At 48.6% G+C, this 26,421-nt stretch overlaps 7 protein-coding genes across 7 annotated transcripts; 4 read left to right on the top strand and 3 right to left on the bottom strand.

Moving 5' to 3' along the window:
* The first annotated feature begins 537 nt into the window (after positions 1 to 537).
* Positions 538 to 2,512, top strand: BJ212DRAFT_1358731 (uncharacterized protein). Its single transcript, XM_041335822.1, has 3 exons — positions 538 to 1,310; positions 1,348 to 1,405; positions 1,459 to 2,512. Exons 1-3 carry the CDS (start codon positions 970 to 972, stop codon positions 2,233 to 2,235), a joined length of 1,176 nt encoding a protein of 391 aa, XP_041192136.1. The 5' UTR covers positions 538 to 969; the 3' UTR covers positions 2,236 to 2,512.
* BJ212DRAFT_1447368 (uncharacterized protein) lies at positions 2,440 to 3,664 on the bottom strand (the record flags this gene model as incomplete). Its single annotated transcript, XM_041338392.1, has 4 exons — positions 2,440 to 2,511; positions 2,565 to 2,660; positions 2,702 to 2,829; positions 2,851 to 3,664. 4 exons carry the CDS (start codon positions 3,662 to 3,664, stop codon positions 2,440 to 2,442), a joined length of 1,110 nt encoding a protein of 369 aa, XP_041192135.1.
* A 502-nt stretch (positions 3,665 to 4,166) lies between these two features.
* Positions 4,167 to 8,845, bottom strand: BJ212DRAFT_1481536 (uncharacterized protein; the record flags this gene model as incomplete). The annotated part of the gene is made up of 11 exons (XM_041340274.1): positions 4,167 to 4,291; positions 4,348 to 4,465; positions 4,517 to 4,608; positions 4,659 to 6,193; positions 6,249 to 7,546; positions 7,597 to 7,728; positions 7,788 to 7,874; positions 7,932 to 8,228; positions 8,293 to 8,404; positions 8,452 to 8,571; positions 8,625 to 8,845. 11 exons carry the CDS (start codon positions 8,843 to 8,845, stop codon positions 4,167 to 4,169), a joined length of 4,137 nt encoding a protein of 1,378 aa, XP_041192134.1.
* Positions 8,846 to 10,272: 1,427 nt separating this feature from the next.
* BJ212DRAFT_1481535 (uncharacterized protein) lies at positions 10,273 to 11,819 on the top strand (the record flags this gene model as incomplete). Its single annotated transcript, XM_041340273.1, has 4 exons — positions 10,273 to 10,332; positions 10,389 to 11,288; positions 11,386 to 11,510; positions 11,561 to 11,819. The coding sequence occupies 4 exons, from the start codon at positions 10,273 to 10,275 to the stop codon at positions 11,817 to 11,819; spliced, it is 1,344 nt and encodes a 447-aa protein (XP_041192133.1).
* A 194-nt stretch (positions 11,820 to 12,013) lies between these two features.
* BJ212DRAFT_1273641 (P-loop containing nucleoside triphosphate hydrolase protein) lies at positions 12,014 to 14,852 on the bottom strand (the record flags this gene model as incomplete). The annotated part of the gene is made up of 14 exons (XM_041331107.1): positions 12,014 to 12,574; positions 12,628 to 12,964; positions 13,024 to 13,084; positions 13,146 to 13,301; positions 13,401 to 13,457; positions 13,514 to 13,664; positions 13,712 to 13,884; positions 13,939 to 14,078; positions 14,130 to 14,184; positions 14,234 to 14,303; positions 14,350 to 14,480; positions 14,534 to 14,653; positions 14,703 to 14,755; positions 14,806 to 14,852. The coding sequence occupies 14 exons, from the start codon at positions 14,850 to 14,852 to the stop codon at positions 12,014 to 12,016; spliced, it is 2,112 nt and encodes a 703-aa protein (XP_041192132.1).
* Positions 14,853 to 16,451: 1,599 nt separating this feature from the next.
* Positions 16,452 to 19,344, top strand: BJ212DRAFT_1506978 (MFS general substrate transporter). The gene is made up of 16 exons (XM_041341622.1): positions 16,452 to 16,973; positions 17,026 to 17,125; positions 17,176 to 17,318; positions 17,373 to 17,443; positions 17,493 to 17,603; positions 17,656 to 17,784; positions 17,837 to 18,021; positions 18,071 to 18,108; positions 18,163 to 18,206; positions 18,264 to 18,359; positions 18,391 to 18,444; positions 18,491 to 18,632; positions 18,686 to 18,744; positions 18,795 to 18,841; positions 18,892 to 19,010; positions 19,077 to 19,344. Exons 1-16 carry the CDS (start codon positions 16,887 to 16,889, stop codon positions 19,212 to 19,214), a joined length of 1,563 nt encoding a protein of 520 aa, XP_041192131.1. The 5' UTR covers positions 16,452 to 16,886; the 3' UTR covers positions 19,215 to 19,344.
* A 2,295-nt stretch (positions 19,345 to 21,639) lies between these two features.
* On the top strand, positions 21,640 to 24,092 carry BJ212DRAFT_1481532 (major facilitator superfamily domain-containing protein; the record flags this gene model as incomplete). Its single annotated transcript, XM_041340272.1, has 15 exons — positions 21,640 to 21,867; positions 21,921 to 22,020; positions 22,080 to 22,222; positions 22,278 to 22,348; positions 22,398 to 22,508; positions 22,555 to 22,683; positions 22,735 to 22,919; positions 22,966 to 23,003; positions 23,061 to 23,104; positions 23,288 to 23,341; positions 23,388 to 23,529; positions 23,581 to 23,639; positions 23,690 to 23,736; positions 23,775 to 23,902; positions 23,964 to 24,092. 15 exons carry the CDS (start codon positions 21,640 to 21,642, stop codon positions 24,090 to 24,092), a joined length of 1,608 nt encoding a protein of 535 aa, XP_041192130.1.
* Between the last annotated feature and the right edge of the window lie 2,329 nt (positions 24,093 to 26,421).

Genomic DNA, 26,421 nt, shown 5'->3' with positions numbered 1-26,421 from the left:
TCGAAACCTCCGTATAGATCCTTGGAGGTCTATCTTAAATTAACTAGGTCCAGTCATTGTGCCGAAACATCCTTTTTATGTGATAGTAGTGTCCACGAAAAGGAATTCACCTTCACGCCTCGCGAGGCTCGTCTTAGAAACACAAGATATATCTCCAGATCTGAGTTGCGTACGTACCAATCTATATTCTCGACAGACTGACCAGAACTGTCGGGATTCACCACCAAACGAAAATGACATTAATGGAGCCGGAGGTCAGCGGCGAAGAATGCACACAAGCCAAGGACAGAGTGAGTCTGACAGTCAGGAAAATGATGTGACCTCCCGGCGGCCAGCCTCGCTGAAGCCTCATCGGTAGATACTCCTTCGATCGTTGGCTCTTCTAATGCAATCGAGGATGACTTGAAAGCTAGATTGAAGTGGCAGACCGTCATCCTGATGTGTAGTTTGTCTGCGCTCCCGTTTTATGTTGATGCCGAGGCGGAATAAAAATTATCTACTTTCGATTGCCCCGGGCACCGGACAGAGATAGCAGTAGCTCAGAATTCAACACGAAACTCTAGAATTCCCCATAACAGAAAGCTCAAGACGCCATGCAGGAGTAGTCCGCCGACGTATGCATAACGGCTTAAAGCGCAGTAACCGAAAAGGTCCGAACACGGGTGTAGCCGGCAAAGGTTTTGGGAGATCCGGACAGCCGATCACTTCGACAAGAGCCCTCCTCTGGCCATTAGCCGTGACTAACGTTGGGAGTCGGGGACTGTTAGACTCTGGAAGTCACACTGATCTTAGTGTCACGTGCCATTTTCACTTGTGAACTACTTCAATGCCCCTATCCAAGGACCAGCGAGGTCTTTCCAATGGCTAAAGATCACGTTACCCGTCAGATGAGTCAGTTGATCCACTTGCCTCCTAAGTAGGCCGACTTGGCCACCAGTCTACGTCGAGGAGTCTTGACCTCTGCCCTGTATGCCTAACTGGAAAATTATATCTCCGTGCGAGACACAATATGTCCATCCAATGCAGATGAACGTATTCCGGGTCATGAAGACTGTTGTTGGCATGTTGTACCCATCAGCTTTAGAGGAGCTCTCCACAATTGACGATTTGGGAGGATACACCGCAGTTCTCGGATACACATTCTCACAGGAACCCCCAGACCTATCAGGCCTTTCCCTCTCTTTCGCTGCCTCATGGATGGATTCATGCATTTTTGTCCGATTCCGTGATATGCAGATCCAAAGCCATACGCATGACGTTTGCGCTGCCGTCCCCAGCGAGCTCACGCCGGTCATCATGGACATATATGAGTTTGCCCTCGCGAGATCTGATATATGCTCTCGTCAGTGGGACAGAGACGGAGAATTACTTTGCGCGTAGGATATGGAAGCAGCTGCAAGTGGAGGTAAGTATTGATTTGTGTTCTTACACTATCATGACGTGAATTGACTGCGGTAGAGATATCATCAACGTGTTTCACAGCAACAGGTTCCCGGTGGCACAGACACCAGATTACCACCAGCCTTCTGGAAGTGCTCTATATGTGGCTCCGATCTCATCCATTGCAACAGCTGCCAGGTTGCGTCGTGCGAGTCGCGTGATTGTCGTGGATCTTCTGAACCCCCGCTGGCGCGGTGCATCACGCATCCAAAGGAAGTGCTATGTCTCCCATGCCTCGAGCATCAGAATTCTAAGCGGCTGGAACAGTGTCCAGTGTGCAATTTTTGGTGCTGTGCGAAGGATAAGTCCTTATGTACTGGGCGTCCCGTGGGCATTGAGTCCCATCCTGTCTTATGGGGACACTTCAATGTCACGCGCTTGATTGCCTATTTCACTCACGGAAGGGCTCATCCTCACAAGCCAGAGTCCTGTCTGGAATGCGAGATACCCGGCTGGCGGTCTTGCTCCAATAGACCATTCTGTTGGTCTTCTCGGATCTGTCCTAAGTGTGCGAGCAGTGGCGTGATGTGTCTGTGCGAAAGAGTGTGGGCTTGCGACCTCTGTGCGCAGTGGGCAGACGTTTTCATCCGATGTCCGCGCTGCGACCGGCCATTCTGCATCACTTGCTCCTACATCGATCGTTGCAAGGAGTGTCATCGCGTGAGCCTGTGCTACGACTGCGCCAAAGAAGCACCAGATGCAGACGAGGTAATGCCTGTTGAAGTTGCCTCGTCATGTGAAAGCTGCTTGGAAGGTGTGCGAAGGTGTAGGATTTATTCATGGGAGTGGAGGTAAATATTTAACTCAAACTTAGACCAAGGGGTCCGAGCCGGAGTCACGCGGGACCTAGTGAGTTCACTAAAGCGCTTCCTATGAACGGGAGAACTGATCAGATTCGTCCAGGGTTCTGACTGTATGTTGCCCATAGTGTAATGATTCAAGCTCGTGACGTACACACAAAAATCAGCGCCAGCAGTCTCCCCAGTTATTTTCTCGTATCTAAAACATCGCGTCGAAGTTCGATACAGAACGAGTCCGAGGAAATCGGTGTACCTTGACAGGGTCCTCGTACTGTTTTGACATGAGCGCAGAACAGGAGCATTGTTATGAAATTTGACACCCACCACCCAGAACGGCATATCCAATACGATAATCTCTGCACCCTTCACTCTGCACTTCGCCTTCAATATCTCATAATCTCCAACCAACTGCTCCGCGTTCTTGTCACACGTCAGGTTTTAAGGCTTGGAAGCGCGTCCACTGCTTTGATGATAGGCTGGAGCGTGTTGCGGTATATGTGATTGGGATTTCTGAAAGAAAGGTGTTCGATAGTGGGCGGGAGATCGCGGGCTAGTGGAAAATGTGTGGGCACGTGGTAAATTACCAGTTCTTCGAGTGCAGTGCACATACGGAGCAGAGCAGCAGAATACATATTGTAGTACGCAAGACGGAGGGAGCGAAGTCGCGGAGCATGGAGAGAAAGAATAGTTCGATGCGTGGGTCCCGGTATATCTCGCAGTTCTAGGATGCGGAGGGAGTCGGCGGATGATTTAAGCAACCAGGTTAAAACATCTAATGTTGGAAACCTCGACAGGGCAAGCTCATACAAGCAGACCTCTGCACCAGGTCGTTGTGCCAACTCTTCAGCGTCAGTATTCCTCCGCAACACCGGCGTGGCAGCAGTGCGCCATGGCCACGCAGCGATCTCCTTTTCAATTTTGAGAAATTGGATGTTATTCCATATCTTGAGCAGTTGAAAAAGGATAGGCGATTGGAGTCCACACTGCAACAGTGTGAGCGCTTTCAGTTTCCTTCCTACATCTCCCAGCTTCTTCAGTATCTCCTCCTCAAATTCGTGTACTCCGGTGATACTCAGCGCGAGCTCGTACAACTGAGGGCAAGCTTGCAGAAGGATTACAAGGTCGTCTGGGCTGCATCCGGGTCCCCCATTCGAGGCTCCTCCGATCGATATTTCGAGGATTCGTATGCATTCACCTAAGGCTTTCCCCCGCCCCGCCGAAGAGAGTAGTGCTGCACGAAATATGAGGATGTTGTGTTGCTCAAGTTTTGTGGCGCAGCGAAAGAGCAGGGTTTGTGCAGGTCCTGACCAGGTCTTGCACACCAGTGCAGCAGCTTTGAGGAAGGTATAGTTCGGGGTACGTAGCGAGGTGTAGTACCCATGTTCTAAGATACATAAGACAAGTTCAGGAGGAACGAAAGACATCTGGGGAGTTTATCAGCTGAGATCCGAATTGCCAGACTCCGATCTGCAGTACGTTGTTACCACCACTTGTTTCAATTGTTCGAATCAGATATCTATGCGATGATTGGATTGCGGATTTCTGGATATCTGTGACGGCGATGGACCAATGCTTGTCGTACCAGTCAGAGGTTCAGAGGACGCGCAGCCAATAATACCCGGTTATCCGTACAGTCATCCGATTACAAGAGTCAAGACCAAGGTAATCGTACAGGGCCATCCGACGTACCACATCGTCTGAAGCCTTCTTACACCAGACAATCGCAACAATGAGGATGGTTTAGTTCCAAGGGCAATGTTTTTAAGTTTCAGCGCAAAAGGATCCAGCTCGGAGATGCCTACACCACTAATCACCGTTATCACTCAGAAAACTCAACATTACATTTCCGATACCGTGAATCTAAATAGTCTTGTGGATAGTAAAAAGCGAACAACAACGCATTTCAAGCCGACTTGTAACAAACTTTTACATGCGAATAATGAGCTGCTTGATCGCCGACATCCACAAGCCAATGTCATCTGTCTGCGAGCCACGAGTGAGAAGGTCGACGTGGATAGACAACGCAGCATCTCGGTCATGCGCCTCCATGGCTGTCGAACAACGCTTGAACCAGGATTGCCCAAGCATATTGATGGGAGCCACATACCTCTTGCCAAAACAAGCAACTGGTCAACCACAGGCTTGGACAATGTTTCACAATTTAAAGCATCAAATAGAGAGTTGATTCGGCGCTCAAGGTCATCAGCCATTCGTCGTTGTTGGGGCTATGGAAGATGGTCACACAAAAGCTTCGATCACAGAACACAATCACATACTTGTGTCGTCTGCTTCATCCGTGTGAGTTGCTCGTTGATGATATTGAAGATGGGCAACGCAGACTCGGGGATATGAGCCCGGTCTCCCGGGGCTAGAATCAATAATCAGCCACGTGCCTACTGCGCCATCGAGAAGACGTACGATATTTTGGTGGCGGTGGGCCTTGTCGAGAACGTGGAGGCTGCGTGTTGCTGACACCTCCGGCTGATGCAGCTCCAGGAGGTCCTTGCTTAGGCAGACCGGCAAGGGGATGTGGTGCGGGAGCCACTCGCGGTGGACCCTGTGGAATTCCACGGGGTTGCTGCTGTTGAACTTGGCTAGGAGGAAGTGCGTATGGACCTGGTGGTTGCTGAGCTTGGCCGGAAGGAGGTGCATAGGGACCTGGCGGCAGCGGAGGACCGGCCTGCCCTGGCGGAGGCGTTGCATACGGCCTAGGTGGGCCGAGTGGCTGCCCAGGACTACGAAGAGGACCAGGTGGAGGAGTGGCACGGGCATACGGCCCAGGAGGCTGCAATTGAGCGGGCTGCATGGACGGCGAGTATGGACCAGGGACAGAAGGAAGAGGAGCATGCTGTTGGGCAGGAGACATTAACCGGTTTGATGGTGGTTGCATGCCCTGTGAATGAGCAGGAGGCCCAGAAGGAGGTCGAGCCTGAGAGGGAGGCGGTGGGTGCATCGACCACTGTGCCGCCCGTGGCGGAGGGGGAGGAGGGTTCTGACCATGCCCACTCGTGTGTGGCGGGCCAGGAGCAGGAGGTGACGCAATTCTGGGAGAAGGAGCATTGGGGAAGGGAGACACTATAGCCAGAGGCTTCTGAAGATTCAATGAAGATGGGGTGCGACGATCATTGGTCATAACAGGAGCATCGTTCCAGCCACCGTTTGGCATGCGGTTCAGCGGGGTAGAGGGAGGCATGGGACCACGGGACGGTGGCAGATGTTGGTGTTGGGCTGGCTGCGGAACTGAAGTGGGGTGAATTGGCCTGGCAGCAGAGGGTACAGCATGTAGATTATGTGATGGCTGAGAGATGGTTTGAACAGGCGCATACATCTGAGCAGGGACAACTGGAACAGATCGCGTGTAGCTGGCGTAGCCAGATAGCGTGGAGGGAATAGTATGCGCAGGGACGGGTTGAATAGCAGCATGACTGGTACCTGCCAAGGGAACAGCTAGGGTCACCTCGCGCTCTCCAGAAGCCATCAGTAGACGCTCCCTGATTCCTGCGCAGTCCAATGCAGACCCTATGTAATCTGCCGGCGTTAACTTCAAAAAGGCAACAGCCTCCTTCACCAAACCCTGAGCACTGAGTACGTCCGCATACTCAAAGTATCGATCATACAACGCGCCGAGTTTGTACGTCTTGGCACCGGCGTCTTCACCTGGTACCTGTGCCAAATCGCCGTCCACATACTTGGTGGCATCGCGGAAGACGGTCACCTTCTCTATGAAGGTGTGCAAAGCGTGGGCATGGGCTGCATATCGCGAACTGCTCAGCTGATCTTGATCGTCCAATAACAAAATCTCTTCTTCGGCGAGTTCCTCGATCCAGATGTTCAAGAGTCTCTCCAGCCTTCCTGCGGCCAGATATGTCAAAGTCGCCGTCTTCCTCAATTCAAAGGCATCGTCCTCGTTCTCTGCACCGCCCTCACGCATCAGACTGCTCTGGAATTCCAGCCTGCTCCCGAGTTGCTCCGCAAGGCTCGAGAACTCCTCCTGACTCGCGAAAGTACACTAGCACCACAAATATCTCCTGCCATTCTTGAAGATCGGCGTTCTGCACGATGTCCGAGAGATCATTAGTGACAATGCTCTGGAATAAACGAAGATAGGGATACGAGGTGGTGCGCCGTTCGAAGTAAGCCTTCTGGGTGCGTTGAAGAAGATCTTCGCCACCCTTGATCGCGAGCAAGACAGCGTCCGCATAGCGTTCGGCAGAAAGACACAACGAAACAGCGGACTCGAAGTCGCCAAGCACTAGTGCTTTCGTCACCAGTCCATCTGTCTCACTCTCGTCTGAGGGGTAGATTCTGAACGTGTTGTTCTTCAGGTTCTCGCTTGCTACACTCGAGGGACCAGAACCAATTGTGGCAGCAACACTTGAATCGAGACCGTAGTTATGATGAGGCACCTCGAGTTCGGGCGCAGCGCCAATTGTGCTGAAGAAGTCAGCACCCGCATCCATTTGGGGTGTACCAAGGGCACCTTCATCACCAAAGAGACTTGGAGCAGTAGTCGTGGATTCACCGTCTGTGACCTGGACGGCGTCGGATGCAACGCTGGCGCTCACCTCTGAAGGCGTCTTTTCAGCACCCATTGTCGACAAATCCTCTTCACTGCCATCGTATTGTGCTTCTGGTTCCGCAAAGGACACCACTGGTTCGTGAGGTTTCGCAGGGTCCGCACCAGATTCATCCACGCTATAGCTGGACGTGTTGACTGATACAATCTCCTTCAGCTTCGCAACCGCTTCCTCCACACGCCCCTTGACCTCCTCTTTAGAGTAGCCTAACAGCGTGACAAGTTCGTCCCTCGAATTCGCACGAAACAAACTCAGAAGGGCCTTCCAGCCATCCTCACCAGCTTTCTCCGAGCTTACCCGCTCTTCTGCGAATGTGCTCAAGGTATTGGTATCCACAGCTTGTTGCAACTTTTGAGCCCGGTCAACAATATCTGTCTCTGCAATAACTTTTCGGATGTGCACAACGCTGCTCTGGTTTTTCCCCGAAGCTGCAGGTAAATTACCGACGCTGACAAGCTGCCCACCGAACCCAAACGAACAGGAAGATGGACAGCGGAGCCACTTGGGTGGTTGTTTAAGACTGAGCGTCGGAGCTGTGGTACGGGAGTAACCTGGCACGTCAAACACATCTGCGCCATCGGGTTTTGGGGTCACCGGGGGGACTGAAGCATCATTCGTAGACTGGATAGAGTGAATCCCAACCGTGCCATCGAAGAAAGCAGTAGCCAGGAGATCAGGATTTCGTGGGCACCATTCCACTTGGAAAGCCCAATTACCCGCAGAAGGAAGCTGTTTAAAGACAAAGTTAGAACATTAGACTTCAATAAATCAAGCCATACCTCGCCAATGATCTCAGATGTCTGCGGGTTCCAACAGAGAGCGCGATTGTCCTTTCCGCACGAAAGCAAGAGGTCTGCATCATGCTTGCACCACGAGAGCGACAGAACACCCTTCTCGTGCCCCGTAAGGATCTAGGAACGAGAACATGGGGCGCATTAGCAATGGATGAATGGATATATTAAAAGCATACTTTTTCCGGTGCACGTGCATTTCGAAGATCCCAAACCATGATTACGGGAGACAGGTCATCCTCGGAAGCGGTAACAAGGCGAGTTGCCTGCATTGAAACCCCAATTAGCTCCGTGGCATCACTATTAGAATTGTGAGCGCCTACATTGTCAGGGTGCCACGCAATCGCACTCATGCCGCGTCTGCCGCCAACGGCCATTCCACTACCAACACCACTTTGGCCTGCAAGCGTGCCCGCACCACCACCGTAAGCGAGGGCGACCACCTCGCGTTTCCCTCGCAGATCCCATACTACAGTATACCCCGTACTACTAGCGCCTGCAAGCACGTATTGTACCTGTTGATTCCAAGCAACGGAAGTGATCTCATCAAGCTTTGTGCTCCGCGTGCCTGGCGTAGGCGAGTACGGCTTCGACGGGTCATTGAGATCCCAGATATAAACCTATATCGCAACAAACATGTTAGGAGGAGAATGATTTGCGATTTGCAGAAGACAATCTGCACACCTCGCCGTTGATGGCACCAGAAGCCAGAAGGTTTGTTTGTATGGGGTTGAAATCAAGGCCACGGACGGGACCAGTATGGCTGGTGTTGCGAAGGATCAGAGAGTCGGAGACGCTGGGTGCGCTAGTCAGCTGATGAAACCTCGTAAAAAATGTACATACTCGGCATTAACAATAATTTTTGCTGGGTCCCACAGAGCAAGTTCGCCGTTTTCCATACCAGCTGCAATGACACCGCGTGAGCGGTCTCCATGCACTTGACCCCATGCAAGACGGTTGAACCTATGACGATCATTTCACGGACTTCTATTTTGGCACGCGACTAGCATGCTCACCTTGAGCTGTCGGTGACCGCGCCCTTTGGGGCAGGCAAACCATCTCCTCCGAGATCATATTCGTTCTTGTCCATGAAATCCGGTTGCCATATTTCGAGCTGAGATTCGTTCGAGAAAGACTCATCGAGTGCGCCAGCAACCGAGCCCGTCGCAATGAGGGGGAGCGATGCGGTCGGTGACCACGCAAAAGTGGACGTCCTGTAGATTTCTTTAAGCTTCATGACGGATGTTTGGGTTAAGCCCTTCAAGACGTGTCAATGTCTACCAAAACTTGTCCGTAGTTTTCGTACAAAGTCTGCTAAACGTGGTCCTTTATCTACCATATATGTATAAAACAGTTCATACTAAATTTGTCACCCTTATGGCTACCACTAGGACTTCCTGTTATTCTGCCACTTAGTGTCTGCACTCTTCGACCTGACCCGTGCCTCGGAGGATTCAGAATTACATTCACGAGCACGGACACTACTTCCCGGCTTGCATACTTCCGAGAAAACTTTCAACTCGTGGAGGAGGATGCTGTACTTGTGACTTCATACAACATGCTTTCCTCGGGACTTTGGCTTGTCAAATATGTACACCTATTGGTGTAGTTGGGATAAGGCCACTCTCCTGAAAATCACTGTGTTATCATTCACGGAATTTGTACTGCCTCGCGTCACCCTTGCACTCCGTAGTCAACGGATAACCACTTCGCTGTGCATCGAACATGCCTAAGGCTTTCGGAACGCCTTCATCTGCCATGTTTGCGGCTTGCCCAATACGAGCTGTGGGACATGAGTTGTAGGCAGTTTTCAGAGGCTTTCTATTGATAATTTCATTATGTTGGTCTTCTATCGCGCTAGCTTGCATTCTAACCCATCTTGATCGGCACTCTGCGATGCTGGCTCATCTGTTCGATCGCGAGGAGATTGACTAAGATGCTGTGTGATGTCGCTCTGATTCGTCGGAAACGTCGCCCTTTGACCCTGTGGTGGTTCTGCCAGGTTCTGCCCTGTTTCACTGGTGATTCATAGTGAAGACGGTGAGAACCATGGAGAAGCTCGGGGGCATTCGCTTGATCAACACTTGCAGTTCCGAAGTCCCTCCGCAGGTTCATGTTTGTCTCCTCCTTCGCTTCGTTTCCCTAATAAGGTCATTTCTCCAGTCATATTTGATCAATCATTATTGATTTGACGTCTTACTTCAAAGACACGCTTTACTGAAAATGACGATCAACTCCCCGAAACGCTGGCCTCAACCCTGGCACTGGAATCATAATAATAAGGTTTGCGTGCTCTCAAGCTCCGAAGCAAGGCAAAGGCATGAGAGGATATGACTCTAAGTGCAGCGCACGTCTATGTTTCCACGCTTATACGAGCGTCAAGAATAGTTGACCCTGCTTTTGCTTTTGGCCGGACTGCCGCTCAATCACTAGCCAGTCTGTATTTGCCAACTATATGCTTACACTCACACTATGTATTGTACCCATCGTCCACAGGTAAACTGGATCTCATTTCTCGCGTACGCATCAGACCGCGTGTTTTACAACCTGTTTGTCTCGTGTACAGTGCCTCATGGACACCCTCGCCAATGGTCCTCTGATGTGTTCCTCCAGTTTAAAAGCTGCGTTCACAAATCACCCATGTAGGAGCCTCACCCGCTCACAATGTTTGCTTCCTCTTTCAATCCCGCTGTCCGACCTCCCTCCCGTGGTGGAGCAGCCAAGGTACGAAATGCGTTTATTACCTGTATGCCTCACGCTGATAGCGCTGGGCTGTGCAGAATTATTTCCTCCCGGTCCCGTCGGGCTTCTCTCTCCAGGTCTTCAAGGCTCCGACGATGTCTACACGTCCATATGCAGCGAAAGTGGACTTAGACTACCGTCCTATGACACGGGCAAACTCTCAGTCCAGACAACAGTCCGGACACGTTCCTCGCCAGCAGGAACCCACGAGGAAGCTATTAAAGGCTCCTCCGCCCGAGGAGCCAGGCTTCACTAAGCGATCGTACGAGCACAAGCCTAGCTCCGGGAGATACGCTATTCACGCCGGACCTGTGCCCGACACATACATTTATGAGCGCTCGATATCGTCCAAGGCTGGATACCCCTACTCGCCTTCTGACGTAACGAGCGAATGCGACTCTATATTCTCAGTCAACACACAGATCTCCTCCGGCTCGTCGAGCAGCAGCGTCACGGATAGCCCCCAAAATACACGGATGCTTCAGATCAGAGCTGCATCGCCAAGCTCTGAACAACTACGTTCGCGTTCACCCCCTTCTTACCACCCCAGGGGCATGTCAACTTTCCCACTAGGGCATTCGTGCCCTTCATGTGGTGAGGCGAGTTCTCCGCCCAGAACATCATCCATGACTACTAATAAGGGGAACTACATCCATTATCCTTCACGTCCACTCCCTACGCCCCCAGTGAGCGCCAGAGTACGTAAGGACAGCATTCTTCTGGCGAGCGAACGCTCTATTATGTCATATGACACCCGCCAGCACTCAACATCCCTAAAGCATGGTGAACGCGTGCCGTTCCCGGCTCCACCGGTAGACGAGCAAGGGAGAAACAGCATGGGAATCCACCCATCGCGCTCATCGTCCCTCAAGGGGAACCTCTCCATTACTATTCCACCACCTCCAGGGCTTGGATTTGGTCCCCGGTGGTCATTACGAGTACCCTCCTGTTCAGGGACCCGTGCTGGACACAGAACCAATCTTTCCACCACATAACGTATCACATCGCCGGAATTTTGATGGCGACCATACACAGGCCTTGCCGCAGCGGGCGATGTGCCCCGCTGCAGTTGCACGGTCTGTGCGGTGGTGTGATGACTTGATATGTCCATCGCCTATATTCCCGAACCAGAGAAGGAAGGGTTGGTTCAATCGCAGAGGGTTTGTGGCACTTTGTTGATGTGTATGAAGGCTAACCCGTAGTTCTTTAGAGACCAGCTCTGGCGAAACGATGGTTACTACCGGACACCAGCACCAGAAGACGCGTACCCTCCTGATCTTGAGGGCTACCCAGAGCCTGGATGTGGGTGGCAGAATGAGGAAGGAACTCGCATTGACATCAGTCATCGTCTGATACCCAAACCTCCCCTGCGCTCTGTATTGAAGCCAACGAATTATAAGTGTCAGGATGGTATTATCGCTGGTTACCTCACCGCTGCCCCCTCCTCGCCGACCTCTGACGACGAGTGACAATCGGATGCATCATGAGTCCGCTGCCCCGTTTCATCATTATCTAACACGGACGCTATGCAAAGCTCTCTCCGATCAACTTTTCGTTTTCGATGTTTTATTCGTTCAGGTGTTCTCCGCCACATTTTATCGGAGCTGGTATACTGTCTCTAGCATTATGATGGTGATAAGTTACATCTTTGCATGTTTGTACATTAGTCTGACGAGAGAGATATGACCTCATATTCATCCCCGCTCGTCCTTCTATTTAAGCTGGCGGGAATTCCCTTCGCCTTTTCTTCACTCCTTCGCCGTTTCTTGGTTGACCGAGGTGGTCTAAGTGAGTAAGCCCAGTCCACATCATCATCATCGTCAACATCCGACTCCTCGGCATCAATCATCTTTATCTGGCTCGTAAAATCTTCTCCATCAACTTCGTCCGGGTCCGATACATCTTCATATAGCCTTTTCTTTCTTGGTGGGGCAGGTTTCCGAATTCGTGACGGGCCAGAAGTGGGGTCTTCTTGAAGATCCAATATATCAGGAGATTGCCTGTCAATAGTAGTCTTCTTGCTCTTTACTTTGCGCCCATGTCTCCTGAAGGAGCACTGGATTCTAGGCCCGCCTCCATTGACGATATCTTCACGAATGAAACGGGTGAGCCGGAGCGCTTGATTACCGGGTGCGACGTAAACATTCACAGTGTACGCCGTCGACGAAAAGGCCTCCTCGAGGTACCGCAACACAAGCATTTGCACAATTAGCGACTCCATGTCCTTTCACAATATCTCGGATCGGATCAAACTCGACATGGGAAAGAAGAACTCACGTCCTTTGAAAGCCTCACTTTGCCGCCAGCCACAGAATCATAATCAATCTGTATCTTCTCTTTAGCATTTCGGCGCTTTCCGTTGCCACCAGTTTCGAATGAACCGCCACCCAGACCACGCGCCAGGTCACTGAGGCCAGCAATGGTCAGGCGCCCGCCATTACCTTCCACAGCTTCAAGTATCTTTAGAATCTGCCACGCTTCAACTGTCACATCCTTGTGTTCCACGTTGGCAGGAGGCCTCGTGCAGTTATCGCAATGGCCACATCGGTCCATTGCATCTGATTCGTTCGTGGTCCATGAGGCCATAGAGAGATCGGATGATGCCGAAAAGTATCTATAATGATCACCGAACGTACTTGTGAGGAGGTAGACACTAGCACGAATTAGGCTTACTTTGCAAATAAGATCTTGCGGCATTCTTGCATATCTTGTGCAAAACGTAAGATGTCATGCACTACGGGGGACACGGGGAAGTCTTGTGTGACGGTTCATATTCAAATGTGGAGATGGCTCACATTTCATCACGCCATCCTGGTCACTGCACGTAATGGAAGCTTGGCGAGTAGCATCTTGTGGACGATAGTACAATACGCAGTCTGCGTCTTGGCCGTCTCGCCCAGCACGTCCAGACTCTTGATAGTACCCATCAAGAGACTTCTGTGTGGCAAGCACTCAGTGAGTGCGCAGAACACTACTTTGAGGCTCCACGAACCGATATCTTGAATGCCGTTTTAATAACGTAACTGCAGGAAACACCTGAAATGAAAGACGCACTGTATGGTGGAGTACGAATCGAACGTCACCCTTGTCAATCCCTAAGCCGAAAGCTACCCCGGAGGTCATCAGGACCGGAAGTCCATGTGATGTGACACATGAGGCGGACCTATTGTAGCGCAGACTACCTGAACTTTCCCTTCCCTCCATTGCATGTGTAGCCTTTCTTTTTGCCCATCCTCGACATTCGCGTGGTAGACGCCCGTTTTGATGCGACCATTGCTCACCATTTGAATGCTTTCAGCAACCGATTCAGCATCCTTCAAAAATGTGAACTCAATGACCGCGATGTCTTGGATTAAAATACCTTCTTTGCGAGGCAATATATAATGCCACTATCATTTCTGTGATTTTGCAGAATGTAGTCCGACATTGTCATGATGAGTTCTTTTGCTGAAGATGGTTTTGGCAAGACAGTGTAATGGAGATTTTTGCGGTACAGAGGCGCAGAAAAATACACCGTCCCATCTGGTGGGGCAGCTGTGCGCAGTAGCACGTTGTTTTAGTTGTCCGCACATTCAAAAACATGCACACCTTTCCCATCTACCACCGGTTTCATTTTGAGAATCTTGAGAATATCTTGGAGGACTCTTGGGGGGCAGGTTGCGGACAACGCAAGAATGGGCACGTGAGGAAAGAACTGGCGAAGGATGCTCAATTTTCTGTAGTCTGGGCTGATGCGCGGTTAGTGAGATGCTCGTATGTCCATAGAGATGAAATTGTACCGAAAATCGTGACCCATTTGAGAAGCGCAGTGGGCTTCATCGATAACGATCCGAGCTTGTGCAAACTAATCATAAAATTTCCAGGTTATGGGCTTAGAACCTACCAAGCTTTCCACCTTCCACAAGCTTGCGCAGAAGAGACATAAACGTCTTGCTTTTAGCTATTTTCTCTGGCTGAGACATAAATCAGCATGAGACCATTGTAGGATTGCTATATTACCGTGACATAGCATAATTTAATGTCCCGACCTTGATGTCTATGCACCTGAGATGATGCCATGGATGTCAGTCTTTGCTGAATCTCGTTGAGTAGGGGACGTGGAGTTCCCCCTGTCAACATAACAGCTTCCACTAAAAGAACATCAGTAATGAAGATAGGAAATTTCAGATAAAAGCGCATATACCTCCTGACTCCCTCAGATGTAGGATCTGATCCGTCATCAGGGAAATGAGGGGGGATATCACCAGTGTACACCCTGGCGTCAGGAGGGCAGGAAGTTGATAGGTTAACGACTTGCCACCTCCTGCAACAGCACGTTAGCGACAGGTAAAAGGTGCCATCTACCATCCTACCGGTGGGCATGACACACACAATATCTCGGCCATCCATATTAGCATTGCAGACTCTGTTATTGGTCCTTTAAGATTCAGGAAGCAAGTCGAGGAGCACACTGACCCTTTCTGGCACAGTCGAAAGTCGGCGATATTGAAGACCTTCTTCATTGTCAACTGCAGCTGCGTTGACCAGTCGAAGCTAACAGTATAGTCAACTGTAGCTGCTTTGCCCTTGCCCTTAGTCTGGACAGCGTCACTGAGCCCCCTTGACGGTTGCACCAGGTTGATACGGCTGCGTTCTCGAGTGAGGTCATCTTTTTCAGCAATTAAGGCCCCCCGTAAAGCAGTCAACTTTTTGATCTGCTCGTCTATCCCTTGTATTTCGACCTCTAGAGAAGACAACCGGGTGTTGACGTCATGTTTCTGAAGATACGACGGCATCTTCGCAGATTTGGATGGACCTGCAACATTAACAGGTGCACCGGGACGTTGGTCCACGAGCGTCATCTCAAGAATCTCTTCCATCTGCGAGTGTAGGCGTCAATGAAGACCACCTGAAATTGGATCCTGGTACTCACGTCATCTGATCCAACATGATCTGAAAGGTAGTTCAACTTATTGCGAATCATGTACCGTCGTGCACTACTCCGTACTTATCCTTGACTAGATAAATTACAACTAATAGACAAGGCACAGTCGGAGGCTTGGAGTGGTGATGTCAAGGCAGTGAAAACAGACACAAGCGGTACGTGAGAAACGCGGGGACGCGACGTGTCTATTTCAAGTCTATTTGGTCCGAAACTTTCACCGTTGCCCTCTTTGCTAGCGACTCAATATGAAATAACATGTTGAAGGAGTCAACTTTCTTTATATTCTATGTAAGTCATTTCGGATACCAATAGATTTGGTGAAGACATGACGCTACTGAATCCTGCCATGCAGCTGGTTTAGATAACACGACCATAACTTCCAGTTAAATAGTTTCACCGTAACTTTCTAAACTTCAGAGAGTCACAAAATCCACTGCAGAGTGATAGAGCTTCTCCGAGTTCAAGTCCGTCGAATTTCAGCTGAATGATTGCTGTATTGGCCTTGGTCTCAGATCTAATCTAGTCGTACGTCTTTATTTCTGCTCAACTCTGCTCTGTAACATCGCAACTACAGGTTTTCCGTCAATGCTATCAATACTCTATCTGACACATATCAAGTGGACTTTCCAGGCCGTGTTTTCTCGTCCACGCTGTGAATCTCTCCTCCAATGGGATTACTGAGCCACCGGCATTCAAGCAGATCGGCGGCCAGCTTCTACATAATAGAATTCGATCCTCATGCCTTGGTTATCGGGCCGTCATTCGGTTTACGTTTATAGTGGTATGGACATGAACCTTACACGTACACAGCGGTCCGTAAACCCTTGAGCCCCAAGTAGGCCGTTCAGGAGACTTGACATGATTCGTTTTGGTCTAGTCGCATGAGGGTGCATTTTCAAGCGTAAGTATGAATACCTTTTCCTATCAGCATCTTCCCTTGCAATGACCACATGACTCTTTTTATATATCAGCTAGCAGGAGTTGTGATCCTTTCGATAGATTTGAACATGATACATGTCGACGATCGAGTTGTCAAGTTTCACTAACGAAATCTTGTTATCTTGAAGCAGGGTTCATCATGATCATATTCCCCCATTCATCGTGCTACGGAACGTGCCAAGCGTCTAGACCCACTTGACCACGCCACTGTGTACAATCACCCCACCCTACCCTGTCATCATCACTGACCCGGAATTCCTCCTACTTGTGAGACGTCCAGAGGGAAAAGCGGATAGCAATGATGTAGGGGTTGATGATGTCATGTAATGTGTGGTTTCAGGTGCTCACGCTTTCCGAAGGGATTCCCGCACTTGTACTGTCCTCGGTTGCACTGAAACTACTCCTATTGCCAGTGTCGGCCGAATTCTATTCCTGACCTCGCCTCCCCGAAACGAAGATGAAACGTCTCTTGTGACATTCTTGTAATAGGTGAGAAATTATATTGGTATTACTCATCCATGGGCTTTATGGTTTAATGGGCGAGACATCCCGGTCCATTGCAGGGAAAAATCCTGATACCCTGACTACTCGTCAACTTCGTTGATCCTCGGATTTGTCCCCCATTAGCATTTAAAAGCACATCCATTTTTTGGTAGCGAACGACCCGGTTCCGATGATAATGGACGACGCCAGTAAACGCATCAGCTCACCCTCGTGTACAACTCATGTTCCACAGGAACCTGAACAAGAGTTGATACTCGTAAGTCATTGTCATATTTCATTTCGCATATAAGAAGGCTTACGCTGGTCAGATTAAATTTGACGAAGGGGACCCACGCGATCCACAAAACTTCTCTTATGCGCGGAAGTGGGCCATCACGCTGACATGTTGTGTGTTTGCTGGAATCACGGGTAACTTCGGTTTTCGGTGTTGATGTCATTCTATCTGATATTTGCAACAGCAGCATCAGCGTCATCTTATTCGATCAGTTATGAATCGATGATGCATGACCTAAATTGTACTCAACTTCAGGCGACCGTTGGACTGAGCTTGTACGTGATAGGTTTCGGGATTGTCCCTTTGATTACTTCGTCATTCAGTGAGGTAAGAACTGACCAGTTTTCTATCGTTGATCGTTAACTGACATCTATATTTTAGGAGTGTGGCAGACGGCCCCTTTACATCGTGTCGTCTGTATTATTTATGCTCGCTGAAGTTATGAATGCATTGTAAGTTGTCGTATAATTGTTGCGACAAACGGGCGTTCATCACTGGCAGGGCACCAAATATACAAGTTGTGATTGTGTCGCGTACACTACAAGGAGTTTTTGGTTCAACTGGTTCATCCTTAGTCGGAGGTAGCATCGCTGATATATGGCAGCCACATGAGTAAGACAGGATACTTGCGCTAACGAAACTCCCTTGCTGACAAACGTCTCAGACGTGGATTGCCGATGTCTTTGTTTGCATTCTCATCGATATTCTCTTTTGGCCTCGGGTCAGTGTTTGGGGGGCTTATCGTTACCAGTCCACACCTCGGTTGGCGGTGGGTGCAATGGGTGCATGTCATGTGTGTCGAAAAAAACTATGTGCTGGTCTCTCTTTGAATATTTTTCTCTCAGGTTTTCTGGGGCATATGTTCTTGACGTCGTCCTGGTGATGAGCGAAACCCGTTCGTCCATTGTTCTAACCCACATCGCCAAGGCTACCAGAAAGACGACCGGCGACTCTAGGTATCGGTCCAGCACTGAAATTGGCAGACCAAGCATAAAATCTCTGATAAAGACGTCGTGTACACGGCCCTTGTGTGCGCAAAACAATTTTTTACCAAATTTTTCCTAACCTCATAACCATAGATCTACTCTTGACTGAACCTATTGTGCAGAGCTTCAGTGTCAGTGACCATTGATGTGTACCGTCAATAGCGGTTGACGATATTTGATGACAGGTCTGGTGTGGCTTCACTTGGGGGGTCGTGTACTGTTTGCTTGAGTGAGTGCTTATTGACTCCTGAATAGAAGTCGGTGGCTCAAATGAGTTAAACAAAAGATCCATCACCACGGAGTTCCAGTCTGTCTACAACTTCAGCGTCAGCGAAACAGGATTCATATTCCTTTGTCAGAGGAAAGTTATTTCACTGCACGTGTGCACCGTACTTGATCTCTCGTCTCAACAGTGTTGGAGCCATCATTGGATTCATTGCGAATACGTACCAGGAGACCTTGTACAAGTAAGAAAGTCTGTACCAAACATTCGACATGGCTCATGCTATTCAGAAAATACTTTTCGATAAAGGGCCAAGAAGCACGACTATACATGGCGTGTGCCGCTGCTATTGTCCTGCCCGTCTCAATGTTTATCTACGCATGGACAGCATCACCTAACATTCCTTGGATAGTACCTCTGATTGCATTAACTGTACGTCGACTTCTCAACAGTGTTCGAAGTTGATCGTTTTGACGGATTCACAGGCATTTATGTCTGGCGTCTTCGTAATATTCCAAGTTTCATTTTTGTATCTTGCAGACTGGTATGTGTCTCGCCGCATCTATCCTGCCAATGTTTGACAAATAAACCTAGCTACGGTCCATATACCTCATCGGCCCAAGCGGGGCAGAGCTTGTCTCGTGAGTCTGCACTATATATTTATTTCTTCAGCTGAACTAAACTACAAAAGGAAATTTTATGGCATTGATCTTCCCACTCTTCACGCAGCAGATGTTCACTGGTATGACATATAAGTGGGGACTGACACTCTGGGCATTGATATCGGTGGCGATGGCACCGATTCCATGGGTGTGTGAATTTGCATACATTGTGATTGGTGGCGAAATCTTAGAGCTTTCCACGTTTTTCATGCAGGTCCTTCTCTTCTTTGGTTCAAAGATCCGCTCGCACAGTAAAGTCTCTCGCAAAATTCTCGAAGCTGAACAACAGCAATTGGACGGCGAGAAAACTATTGTTTCCAGCCCAACCGAGGAAAGAAGTATGCAAGTGTAACGAATACTTGGCATATCACAACGACTGTAATGACCCTTCATGTGAACGTCAACTCATGATTTGATCTCCGATAGATTTATGTAGTATAGGTGAATGCACGCGCCCTCCGAAGGTGACTACGGCCATGACTATGAATATGAATGGGCATCTACGCTCATGTAAGCTCAGGTACCTAAGTACCTTGATGGCTATGACGTCCGCGATCAGTAATGCAGCATACACATCGAAATCATAAGTCTTGATCTTTCCAAAAGTCAATGAATACCCAGCAATCCATATATAATTACAGACGCATAGATTTCTTGACTATGATGCACCCGGAATCTGGCAGGTGAGACACTACAGAGTCCATCACTACACCTGAGCTCCATACTCCTGGGATAGTATCTGCACGAGGTATTGTTAATTAGATGGGTCAAGAGGTACTAGAGCAAACGGCAAACAGCGAAACAGAATATCACACACCGCACTTGGATCGGTAGATCTTCAAGTTTGTCTCGGCGCCGATCCAAAAGATGATTCCACGCTGCATGTCATACGTACTTACTACTCGGACCAAATTGATTCAATCAGCTGGCGAGGATCACTGCTACCAGCAATGATAATAGTAGAACGCCGAGCGATAGTGACTCATTTGCGTCGTGTCATGGACCTGCACCTCGTGATTTCCGAGCTCTCTGCCGGCCACGATAACAAATCAGTGCCGGTCTTTAATTCCATATGGTGACCCATGATCAGCTGGCCTACACATACTTGTCATTTCATTGGTTGTCCAGGATCGCGCCAACAGTCTGTAAACAAAGGGCTTTTCCATCAATCAAGTAATCATCAAGGTCAGACAATCAGCTTAATAATATCAACCGGGCCTTTCTCCGAGTTATGTCACCATCATTGATTATGTAATGTTGATTCTCGAACGGCGAGCTTGCGATTTACGCGACCGCGACAGGCAAGTGACAGGCCTGCTTCACGGATCACGACACACACGTATTGCCATCATGATGATAACGCTTGCCAACGAGCGTAAAGCATACAGTACCGTTCTGTCTCTTCTAGACTTTTGCCGGGGCAATATGATTACTATGGTGGGGTTTCTCGCGACCGCCTTCACGTCTCCGCAAGTAGTAGTGGCGGACAGTTCGTAGACTAGCAGTTCACTGCTGGATTTCCATCACTGGTGTGTGTAACCTTGTTCTGCCTTGATGCAGACGACGACCAACCCTCTAAACTCGGCTTAATAATTTTTTTGACATCCACTCGCAGACCGCCTCGACTTCCCAAGCTGCGGTTGATAGGTGCCTTTGTACACTCATGCATGAACTGCGGCATATCTTACAATAAGAACTGAGGCGGGCGTGTACTGGATGTCCCTGTATACTCTTGCAGTGTGTAGTCAGTTGGTTTCCTGGATTCACTTGTCGCGTTCTGTTCCTTAGGTAAGTTATCAGTATTTGCCCCGAGTGCGATCAATCATTCTCTATGCATCGCCAGTGGAACTGATTATATTCGTAACAGGGTGGATTGTGATTTTTATCTTTATTTCGAGCGTGCTGTCAACGATACGGGCCGAATAGTTGACTCTCAAACTTTCAAAGTCCCTAACAAGACAGTTGTTATCATGCCGTCAAGTATTTGTCGTCCTGCTGCTGCGACTCTACACAACAGAACTTTTAGTTATCGGCCCGTTGTTCGCCGTACGTGTATGGTGATACGGACATGAAGCCTACATGGACTCAGCGGGCCTGAAAACTCCTGAATCGGCTTTTCTGGACTTACATGATTCAAAATTTTCTAGTTACATACTTTTAAGCGTAAGCACACTTTCCTTATGAGGAATCTTTCCTTACAATGACCCTATGACTCCTTTTCATTATCTAGTAAAAATAGGGATAGGCGACTGATAGGCGTCTGTAATGATAATCTTGACAAATTGATCGATCTGTGCCAGGGTTTTACCAGGGTCAATCATATCCACCCCAATTACTGCAATTCAATTGGTATAACTAACAAGATTATCCATTGTTCTAGGTTCTGTCATATTTGCCCCATTCATCGCACTCCTCCGCACAATCGGCAGGATAGAATTGCGGGTGCCACTATTCATACGTATGACTGCACCTGACGGCATCCTGTCCCACTTTTGCTATCCCCGCCACGCATGACATCTCTGGGCCAGAATGCCTCCTGCTTGTGAGACGACTAGAGGGCAGAAATATACAGCAAACATGTAGAGATTAACGGTGTCATGAATTAGTAGTATCTAGCTCACGCTTCGAAAAGGGACTTCTGCACCATCGTCATTCTCGGTTACATTGCTCCTATTCCGATTGACAGTGTCGGCCGAAAGTCAAGACTCGATCTCACCTCTCAAGACAAGGGCCAAATAAATTCTCGTTATAGGTAGAGAAGGATACTGGTATTACTCATGTATGGGCTTTATGGTGTAATAGGTGAGGCATCGCGGTCCACAACATGGAAAGACCCTGATACCCTAACGTTCGCTACTATTATAGATCCTGTCCCGTCGACAGTTAAAAGCCCATCCAACTTCCGTTCGAAAGACCAAGTTCTAATGATAATGGGTGATACCGGTAAACACATCAGCTCGGCTTCGCGTATAGCTCATGTTCCACAGGAGCAAGAGTTGATACTTGTAAGTTATTGTTGCAATTCTTTTCTACGTCCAGAAATGTTGACATTGAGCAGATTCAATTTCACGAAGGGGACCCACGGGACCCAATAAATTTCTCTTATCCGCAGAAGTGGGCCATCACTCTGTTATGTTGTGCATTCGGTGGAATCACAGGTTAGCTCGGTTTTCAGTGTTGATGCCCTTCTATCTAAAGATTCCAAAAACTCCAACAGCAGCTGCATCGTCATCATATTCGATCAGTTATGAGTCAATGATGAAGGACCTAAATTGTACTCGACTTCAGGCGACTTTGGGACTGAGCTTGTACGCGATAGGTTTCGGGATTGTCCCTTTGATCTCTTCGTCATTCAGTGAGGTGAGAACTGGCCCTGATTTTGGTGTCGTCGGACATAACCGCATCTGCATCTCAGGAGTGCGGCAGACGACCTGTTTACATCATGTCGTCTGCTTTGTTTTTTCTCGCTGAAGTTATGAATGCATTGTAAGTTGTCGTATAATTGTTGCGACAAATAGGTGCTTATCACTGACAGGGCACCAAACATACAAACTGTAGTTGTGTCGCGTGCACTACAAGGGGTGTTTGCTGCATGTGGTGCATCGTTGATTGGAGGTAGCATTGCCGATATATGGCAGCCACACGAGTAAGACAAAATACCCGTGATAGCTCCATTATTGACACTGTTCCAGGCGCGGACTGCCAATGTCTCTGTTTGCATTCTCATCACTATTCTCTTTCGGCCTCGGGTCAGCGTTTGGAGGGCTCATTTCTGCCAGTCCGCACCTCGGATGGCGGTGGGTGCAATGGGTACATGCCATGTGTGTCCACAAAACTACATGTTTTAGACTCTCGTTAAATTTTCTTATCAGATTCACTGGGGCATTTGTGCTTAGCGTCATCTTAGTGATGAGCGAAACTCGTTCTTCAATTATTCTAGCCCAGATTGCGAAGGACACCAGAAAGACAACTGGTGACCCCAGGTATCGGTCCAGCGCTGAAATTGGCCAACCAAGCATGTCATCTCTCATTAAGACGTCGTGCACGCGGCCATTGTGTATGCAAAATAATCTTTTGCAGAGTTTTTCCTAACACGACTCCAGATCTTCTTTTCACAGAACCTGTTGTGCAATGCTTTAGCGTTAGTGACTGTGATCATTGTGTGCTACCAATGACAGTTAACGTTATTTCATGGCAGCTTTGGATCGGCTTCGTTTGGGGGGTTGTGTATTGCTTGTTCGAGTAAGTGCAATTAATTTTTAGGTAAAAATCGGATGCTAAAGTGAGTGACGCGAAAGATCCGTCACTACAGAATTTCAGTCCGTCTATAACTTCAGTGTCGGCGAGACAGGATTTGTACTCCTGTGTCAAAGGAAAGTCATTATATTGCACACATGCTGCGCATCTGATCTTTTACCTCAACAGTGTCGGAGCTATCATAGGTTTTTTGGCGAACATGTATCAGGAAACCTTGTACCGGTAAGAAACTCGACAGATGTCATCCGCCGTGGCTCATGCTATGCAGAAAATACTTTCCGACAAAGGGTCAAGAAGCACGGTTATACATGCCATGCGTCGCCGCTGTTGTCCTTCCCGTTTCGATGCTCATCTACGCATGGACGGCATCACCCAACATTCCTTGGATTGCGCCTCTGATCGGGTTGACTGTGCGTCGCAGACATGTCGTTTCTCACAATGTTCCTAATTCGTATTCACAGGCATTTATGTCTGGCGTCCTCGTAATATTTCAAGTTTCATGTTTGTATCTCGCAGACTGGTATGTATCTAGACGCATCTATCCTGCAAGTGTTTGATGTAAAAACCTAGCTATGGTCCATATACCTCCTCGGCTCAGGCGGGACAGAGCCTGGCTCGTGAGTCCGCACTTCCTCATTCATTTTATTGAACTAAGGAACCAAAGGAAACATAATGGCATTGATGTTCCCACTCTTCACACAGCAGATGTTCGCTGGTATGACATATAAGTGGGGACTGACACTCTGGGCACTGCTATCGGTAGTGATGGCACCAATTCCATGGGTGGGTAAATTTGCCTACATGGCGATTAGTGCTCACAGGTTCCACTTCGTTTTTCACACAGATCTTTTTCTTCCATGGTTCAAAAATTCGCTCTCGCAGTAAGGTCTCTCGCAAGATTCTCGAGGCTGAACGGGGTGGCGACACAACTGTTGTTTCGAGTCCCACTGAGGAAAAAAGCATGCAAGTGTGACGAATTCTTGGTTGTCATATCAAAACAGCTGTAATGTTTTCATGTAAAATCACGACCTGGCCCCTGTTAGATATATGTAGATTGCAACTCAAATGAAAGACTTCCCGTAGACAAAATAACATTTTCGAAAAAAAAAATCCAGATTACCCAATAAGATGTTCTATACGAGAAACCACACCAAAAGTCAACAGAATACCATGGATGTTTATTAAATATCAGTATCAAGCGCAGAAAAACGAGATGGAGATGGAAGCAACTGACGGAGAAGAATCTGCACTCATTGTTGCAGCTGCTGTACTACCAGGTAGGAACCGAGCTGACTTGACAAAAACACATCAACAGACGAGTCGACCAGTCTTTGAAGCTCCTTCAAGATCCACGTATGAGTACCCCTGTACCAGGGTGGCCTGGCGCAGGTCATCACGAGTGCCAAGAGTCCTAGAACAGTGGCAGGAGTCCTGACTCGTAGTACCGCGGTACTAGTCTAGTGCGTTGTAGTCAGCCCTCGATAGATAGAACCGCACCCTCCCGCTATGGAGGTTTGGCTTTGAGTTTTCCCTTGCAATCCCCCCAGTACACCCCCTGTACTGCAAACACAGAAGGCAGGGTTGGATAATGAAAATTTCATGAAGGGGCTGATGCTGGCGCTCCCCACGGGGATAACGGTGCCTCCTTATGTTTCAACATCATGGCAACCCAGGACGGACAACTGGCGTTCAATGCGAGAGGCTCAGAGATTCAGCGCATCACAAAGCGTCCAAATCAGTGCCTATAGAAACAAGGTAAGGATGCGAAAGTATACGAGGGATCCGTGAAGTGCAAGGACGGACCACCTACGTCAGGAAAACCCTCCCAAGGCAAATGTACATAATTCCAGATCATTTCAGGTGTTTATGAATAAAGTTGTGGACTTGTGGCCGCCACAAGTCATAACACGGTCTCGCCTGCCAGACCTTCGGTGGCGGATGTGGCCAGTTGATCATGACAAAAGTATGACATATGTCATGCCAGCAAGTTCAAGTCTTGAGATTGTTTAGCCTAATTTAAAAGATAGCATGCCGCATACAGGTTGAGACTCGAGAAAGTTCAACGTATTGTATAGTTTCAGAATTCCGATGGATCAAACGACGGATAGGCTCTTCCTAAAATTCATATCAATAACCACGAAAAATATAAGTTATTCAGCATATAAAAGCAAGGTGTCTTCTTACTAACCCTTCAGATTTATTTGATCTCATCGCATTCCCACACACGATGCATTTCTCCTTTACAACTGTCCTCGCCCTCGTTGCTGGTTTTGCATCATCGATATCTGCCATGCCCACTGACACTAGCATCGGGTACTGTCCCATATATTGCCACAAATCTAGTGAATGTGAAACCTGCGTTTACTACAAATGCATGAGTTTCAGTGGTTCGTCGTCCTGAATTTAACCACATGACTAACCGGCATCGAAGACGTTCATTGTATGCACAAGGTGACATAACCAATGTTAGAATTTGGACTGCATGAAGGGAGATGAGTTTGTCGAACGAGCAGTGTTCCTCCAGTTACAGGCTTGCGGAGCAAGGTCTATCTCGAAGGGGGTGGCAGAACCTGGAACTCCAGGACATCCAAGACGGTCCAAGACTCGTGGAGATATAATTTAGGCTCGGTGTGATAACACAGATGGTTTGAGTTTGATAAAGCACGAAACCGACTGTTGACTAGCACTCCCTAGTGAGGTAAGATGGTATTGGCGGCCAGATAGACCGTGACAGACAATCAATCCAATCAATTCTGAAATTCACCCACTCAAGGTCTTTGCTGTGATAGTCCTCCCAATAAGTTATGGGGCATGCAGACGAAGTATAACGCACATTCTCTGATCTCGGAACAACGTAATCTGCGTGACGGTGTCATCTCTTGATCGACACACTCGGAAAAAATGTTCAAACCTTCAACATCACAGCATACGCATCGTTTCGGCTACATTGGGTACGTCGAGTGAAAGATGTAAGCGGGTGTCTTAGCTACGCAGTGCATATATTTGTGACCAGGCCAATTAGTTTTTTGCTAACGTTACGTCGTGCCAGCAAGAAGCATGCAGGTCGGGACTCAAAATGTTTAAAACTCGCTTACATTGTATACTTTAGGGTTTTCGATGGATCAAACGATAGCTAGGTTCTTCCAAAATGCATACCCATAGCCACGAAGAACACTATAAAAGCAAGGTGTCATCCTAGTGGTACTAATCCTTCAGATTTATTTGGACCCATATCATGTCCTCACTCACAATGTTTCTCAATTGTTCTCGCCGTTGTTGCGCTTTAGCATCGTCAATCTCTG

This window comes from Suillus subaureus (assembly GCF_016647635.1).
Source record: "Suillus subaureus strain MN1 chromosome Unknown BJ212scaffold_19, whole genome shotgun sequence".
Lineage (NCBI taxonomy): Eukaryota > Fungi > Basidiomycota > Agaricomycetes > Boletales > Suillaceae > Suillus > Suillus subaureus.
The sequence above is the reverse complement of the archived record's forward strand: the minus strand, read 5'-3'. Positions and strand labels throughout refer to the sequence as shown.